Source organism: Myotis davidii, unplaced genomic scaffold, assembly GCF_000327345.1.
Source record: "Myotis davidii unplaced genomic scaffold, ASM32734v1 scaffold514, whole genome shotgun sequence".
NCBI classification, from domain to species: domain Eukaryota; kingdom Metazoa; phylum Chordata; class Mammalia; order Chiroptera; family Vespertilionidae; genus Myotis; species Myotis davidii.
The window spans coordinates 977,197-983,099 of NW_006286236.1; the positions used below are offsets into that span (position 1 = coordinate 977,197).

At 56.3% G+C, this 5,903-nt stretch overlaps 1 protein-coding gene across 1 annotated transcript in view; it reads right to left on the bottom strand.

The window, feature by feature from the left end:
- CYTH4 (cytohesin 4) overlaps window positions 1-2,275 on the bottom strand; it is a 49,552-nt gene extending 47,277 nt beyond the window's left edge. The window contains exon 1 of the mRNA XM_015559834.1: window positions 2,146-2,275. Within this exon, the coding sequence (XP_015415320.1) occupies window positions 2,146-2,164 (19 nt within the window). The 5' untranslated portion in view covers window positions 2,165-2,275. The remainder of the gene's footprint in view (window positions 1-2,145) is intronic.
- Window positions 2,276-5,903: the final 3,628 nt, after the last annotated feature.

The window sequence follows — 5,903 nt, forward strand, 5'->3', positions numbered from 1 at the left end:
GGTGGGGGTGGGGGCGGAGCTGCTCCCGCCCCAGCCTGCCCTGTGGGTGTTAGTGTGGCTTCCTACCCACAGCTGAGCTGTATCTACTCTATTTTTAACTGCACCTGGCCTGCCTGCACCAACCCAATACAGCCATTGGTCATGTTGGGGTTTGTTGCCTGGGTCCCTCACCTTCCTGGCAGGTTCTGGGGAAGAGGGCCTGACCTGCTTCTGACGTCACACACCCATGGCTAGAGGAGCAAAGGCAGCCCTGGGGGACCTATACCACTGTCCTGCCCATTGTACAGGTGGGAAAACTGAGGCCCATTATAGCCACTGGCAGGTTGGTACAGAGCTGGGAACTGAGCCAGGTCTGGCTAACTCCAAATCCTTATTTAGTTTAGGTCAGGCAAGGTTGAAGGTGCCCACATTAGGTGACAAATCTGAGCTCAGAGGGGTAGTCACCTAGCCATGGGGTGATTAAGACCCAGTCTGGGCATCAGAGGAATGATCGTCCCTTTCTCCTCTGCTTCCTCCAGGAAGTCTTCCCAGATCTCCCCTGCTCATGTGGAAAGAGAGGCTTCTTTCCATGCGCCAGGCCTGAGCCCATTTGCACATCTGTCCTGGGTCATTGCCCTCAGATGTGTTCCCTTCTCCCCCTTCTTCCAGACCAGCAGCTCCCCTGGGCTGGACCCATGGCAGGGTTTCTGCTGCCCCAGCATTGCACAGCGCAGGGCGGGCCATTTATAGAATGAATGAATGAATGAATGAATAGAGCAATTACTGAAGACCTCAAATCCTCCAGCAGTCTGCTCCTGTTGACCCCATTGAATCCATGTCTCTCCTGGGCAGAGCGGTGACACCCCCTTCTGGCCTCCCTACCCCACCCCCACATCAGCCCAAGGTAACCCGGGCTCTCCCCTCTCAGAGCTTGGCCCTATTCTGCCATTCACTGGCCGCCCATTTGTTCTGGTGAGCCCGTTTCCTCACTTGCATCCTGGGGACAACCATCTCTGTTCCCAAGGACCCCGTAGGTGACCCCAAAGAACAAAGCGATAATGATGGAAAGCCGATGATGGGGGAACTACTGTCTCCTCTGCCCCTCGCATCCGCCCGGTGGCCCTGAGCCAGGCGCCGCTCCTTGCTGGTCTCCTCCTGCCCAGGATGTGTTCCCTGAGCCCGCAGTCCCCGGGAGGAGCCAGGGTAGGGAGAGACCACTGGGCGGGGAGTCAGGAGGTGGGAGTGACCCACAGCCTGTCCCCCTCAGGCCTCCCTTGCTCCATCTGTAATTGGGGGTGCTGAAATGGACCTGTGGTTCCCTCACTGTGGGGCAAGGGGCCCAGGGGGCGGGCTCAGATTGCTCCATGTTAGGATTTCCCTGCAGAAAGGATTCTGCTGCTACCAGCTTGGCGCCTCTGGACCCGGGGGACTGGGCAGCTCCTGCAGCCCGTGCCTTCGGGACGTCCGGGCAGCGCCGGCCACTGAGACACAGGGCACAGGGACTCGGCCCCTCTTCTCTGTCCCCCCAAAACGCAGCGCCGTTTCTCTCCCATTCCCAGTGTGCGTCCTCCCTTCCCCTTTCCCTCGGACACAGGGTCCTGCTTCCTGGGGACGGTCTCAGCCACGGTCCTCTGCTGCCTGGTCCTGGCCCCTCCACGGGCTCCAGGCGGTGCCCTGCTCCCCAAAGGCCACCCTCACTCCCCAAAGGCCGAACCGGGGCCTCGGGGACTTGGTGCCACGCAGAGAGGCTCGTAGGGACCGACATGCCACCTTTCTCAGCCCCACCTCCGGGCCTTTGCACGGTCTGTTCCGTCCTCCTTCAGGTCTGCCCTTGCCTCTCCACTCCCCTGTCCCATCCTCCTCCTCCTACTTGCCTGTTCTTCATTCTGCTTGTTGCTACCTGACAGGAGCGCACTTCCTGTCTGCCTCTCCTCTGGAATGTAAATTCCTGGGGCAGGGACACGCCCGCTTTGTTCCCTTCATTCCCGGCGCCTGGGGCCAGCGCGGCAGCCAGCCTGAGCCCGTAACGCGCTGTGTGCTTCTGCATTCCCACCTGTGTTACCTCTGTTTACACATCGTTTCCTGCCAGGGTCCTGAGACAGGCGCTATGGCCCCATTCTACAGAAGAGGAGACCGAGGCCCAGCGAGGCTGTCCCCGGTGCTTACCTGGGTGGCACAAGTCCATTCCAAAGCCTCTGGGGAGTGGTGGCCAGGGCTCCCGTGAACGGCTGGCCCAGCTGCTGCTGGCCTGGCAGGCAGAGATGTGTCACCGCGGCCGCAGCAGGCCCCCTCCCGCTCGCCCCGCCCCACCGTGTGGGGAGGAAGTCCTGTCCTCGCAGGGTCTGTGCGTAGGCCCCTGACGTAGCACTTCCTTAAAAAGCGGAGTTTCAAGTCGCAGGCTCTCTCTATGTTTCGGGTGTGAGCAAGGGAGGGAGAGAGGCCAAAGAGACGAAGGGAGGCGGAGGGAAGAAAAGTGAGACACACACACACACACACACACACACACACACACACACACACACGAGGATGGTCCCTGGGAAGCAATGCCTTCTCCAGGGACAATGAGCATTGCTCAGTAACCCACTCACATCTAAAATGAAGGCTCACTGCTCTTGGAGTCGAAGCTGAGCCCCGGATCCCACCCCACCAGCTCTTTCATCAATTCTCTCTGGAGAAAATAAAAATTAATTCCATGCTAGGAAGGGTGTTGCCGCCGCCCCCCCACCCCCCGCCCCGGCCTCCCCAATGAAATGTCTGGCTTTTTCCTGTCTAGTGACCAGTTGGGCAATATGTTCAGTTTCCCTTTTCCCTTAGGGCGCTGGGAAACTCACAGTCAAATCTGAAGCTCTTTACAGCTGTTCTAACGCAGCCTACAGATGTGGGGGCCCAGCTCCGTGTGTGGCTTTCAGCTCTGCCGCTCAGCCGGGTTTGAACTTGGGCAAGTCGCTTCTCTGCAACGAGCATCCGTTCGTTTACCTTGACAGGGCCGCAGAAAAGATGGAGAAAGATAACGGTGTAAGAAGCTGGGACATAGCGGGCGCTCAATAAACAAACACTATCTCCTTTCCTCTTTCAGTTTTGGTTTCCTCCTGTGGTTAAAATTCACAATGTTACTCCTTGTACCTTCTCCGTTGACTCAAATCGTTTGTGGGAGGGGAAAGTGTGGTGTAAAGAAATATCTATAAGATACATGCTCTTTCCTTATCCTCCAGTCTGTGTCTGGCAAATGTTGGTGACATCGAGGGTGTTTCAGTGAGAACGAAGAGGAGGAGGAGGAGGAGGAGGAGCAGGAGGAGAAATGAATGAAAGGAGCATAGGGAAGATGGAGTGCTTAATGCAATATGTAGCTATAATGTCCACCCCTCCCTGTAGCCACACCCCTTTGCACTGCCATTGCTCCCATCAAGATGTGGGGGCGGGTTCTCTCTCCCCTGGAACCTGGCCTGGGCCGTGCCTTTCTTGGACCCCTAGAATGTGACGTGATCTGACTTTTGAGACCAGGCCGTAAGAAGTTTTGTAGCTCCCACCTTTGTCCTTGGACCCCTGCCCAGCTGCCAACGGACCCGGACAGGGCTAGCCAGGTGGGGGAGGGGAGACCGTCTGGAGGAAGGCCCAGCAGTTCTCAGCGAGTGCCACCTGGTGACAGCCGCATGCGTGAGCTCAGGCAACACCAGAAGAAGAGCCGCTAAGCTGAGCCCAACCCAGATCGCCATCCCATAGAACAGTGAGAAATACGAAATACCTGTTTCAAGCCACCAGCTTTTGTTACGCGGCAAAAGCTCACTGCTACAGATGAAATCAGGGCCTTCGTTTCATTGAAGAGAAAACCGAGGCTCATTTCTGGCACATGCTTGGCTGGAACTGATTTCGTGGGCAGCTCGGGACTAACCGTCAGCCTGGTGCTCATGGGACTCCTCAAACCAGCCGGCTCCTCGGCTCTTGCATAACGCGAGGCCTTTTTCTAGGAAATGTGTTGAAATGATCTCCATGGAAAACTACATTTTTCTCAACAAATCTGGACATGAGGCACAAAAAGACATTTCCCAAGTCACTTCAAAAAGAGAAAGCGGGGGAGAGGTGTAGTTCCTGTGCAGAAAGGTGATGGAATAGCAAGTCTGACTTGGGCCTGCTTGCACGTCCAGCCCTCGGCTGGCCTCTGGGAACTTGGATGGGGGAGGGTTCCTGCCACCCCCTGGTGAGGGGGCTCACTGTGCCTAAGCTGTTTGTGCGAACAAGGTGCTCTGTGTTGGACACCCGCTCTCCTCCTGGGAGTCCGGGGTTTGGGGACAAGCGCGGCCTAGGTGGCTGACCCCAGTAAAAGCCGTGGGCACTGCGTCTCTGCTGACATCCCTGGCTGGCAACACCTCACATGTTCTCACGGTTTGTTGCTGGAGAAGCGAAGTGCTTCCTGTGTGACTCCGCGCACCTGGCTCCCTCTGGCCTTCACCCCAGGCTTTTGTTATTTATTCATTTTTTTACTGATTTTGCTTTGGGTCCTTTCTCTGTGATGGATAAGACTGCGTGCTGGTTGTGTGAATCCTCCTGGTGACTCGCTGAACCTGGGGCTGGTCTTGGGGACCCCAACACCTGCCCTAATGCTGTACCCAGGGCCACCGTTTGGCATCTGGGATGTCCCTTTTTGTCCGAAGGGCTGGTTGAATGGCTCAGTTAGTATGAGTAACTCATTCTCTAAGAGTCTACTCAAGTGCCACCTCCTCCGTTAAGCCTTCCGTGATTATACCTCCATTCCCCCGGCTCCTTGAGCCCTGGTCCTGCCTGCCAGCTCATGTGCAGGTAGCCTGGGAGGGAGGGACACTCTCATTGGTAGAATCAGTGGGAGGGGAGCCAGAGAGACCCAGATGCAAGTCCTGGCTTAGCTAGTTGTAGGAACTCCTCCCCTCTGAGCCTTGTTTTGTGTCATCTGCAAAATGGGAACAGAAGAGTTAGGGTTGCTGACACGAAACATAAAATCCAAGTAACAATGGGTTTAAGGAAATTGGAGTATAGTTATCTCTTATGGTACAGAAGCCCAGTAATCAGGATCAAAGCTCCTAACGTCCTGCTTGTACCTCAGGTCTCCTCACAGGCCAGCGTGGCTGCCTGTCTCCAGCCGTTGTGCCTGATTTTCGGGCAGGAAGAAGGATGAAGAGGTGAGGGGCTCCCTTTAATAGGACCTTCCTGGGGCTCCTTCTGGCCTGAAGTCAGCCCTTCTTCCCAAAACGGGGCTCTGCCTTTTCCATGTGCCCTCGATGGAGGTTCGTAGTTGGCTATGGGGAGCACACAGCATTCCCCAAATACGGGGTCTGGGAGGTCCCCATTTATGGAGTGCTCTCTGCACGCCAGGCACCGTGCGAAGTGATTGTACACCATCTCACTTAATCCTTTCCACAACCCCACGAAGTGCACTCCGTCCACGTTTTATGGATGGGAAACGAGGCTCAGAGAGTGTAAGTCTCACAGCCAGGAGGGAGCAACGCTCAGACCCGGGCCCCGTGCTGTCTGACTTCATTGCCTCTCTGACCTTGTGCAGGTTTCGCCTGAAACGAGTAGAAAGTTCAGTGGCCTGCCCACCCCCAGGGGAGACGGGAACGGGCCAGCACTGAAATCCTCTTGTAGCAAAACTGTGTGAGTGATGCTTCCTGTCAGAGTCCCTCACCCGGACACAGCTGGCAGGGCAAGAGAGCTGGAAGGAGCTTAGAGGTGGTCTGATTTAGTGACCCCCTTTTACCTGGGACAGAGGGGACTTAGAGTGAGTGAGGGGCAGAACCTGCCCTTGAACCCGTTTGGGCCGCACTGTTAGAGCAATCCATCCATCTGCCCGTCCATTCATCCATCCATCCATCCATCCACACTGTTAGAGTACTCCATCCATCCGTCCATCCATCCATCCGTCCATCCATCCATCCGTTCAGCCGATGGTTATT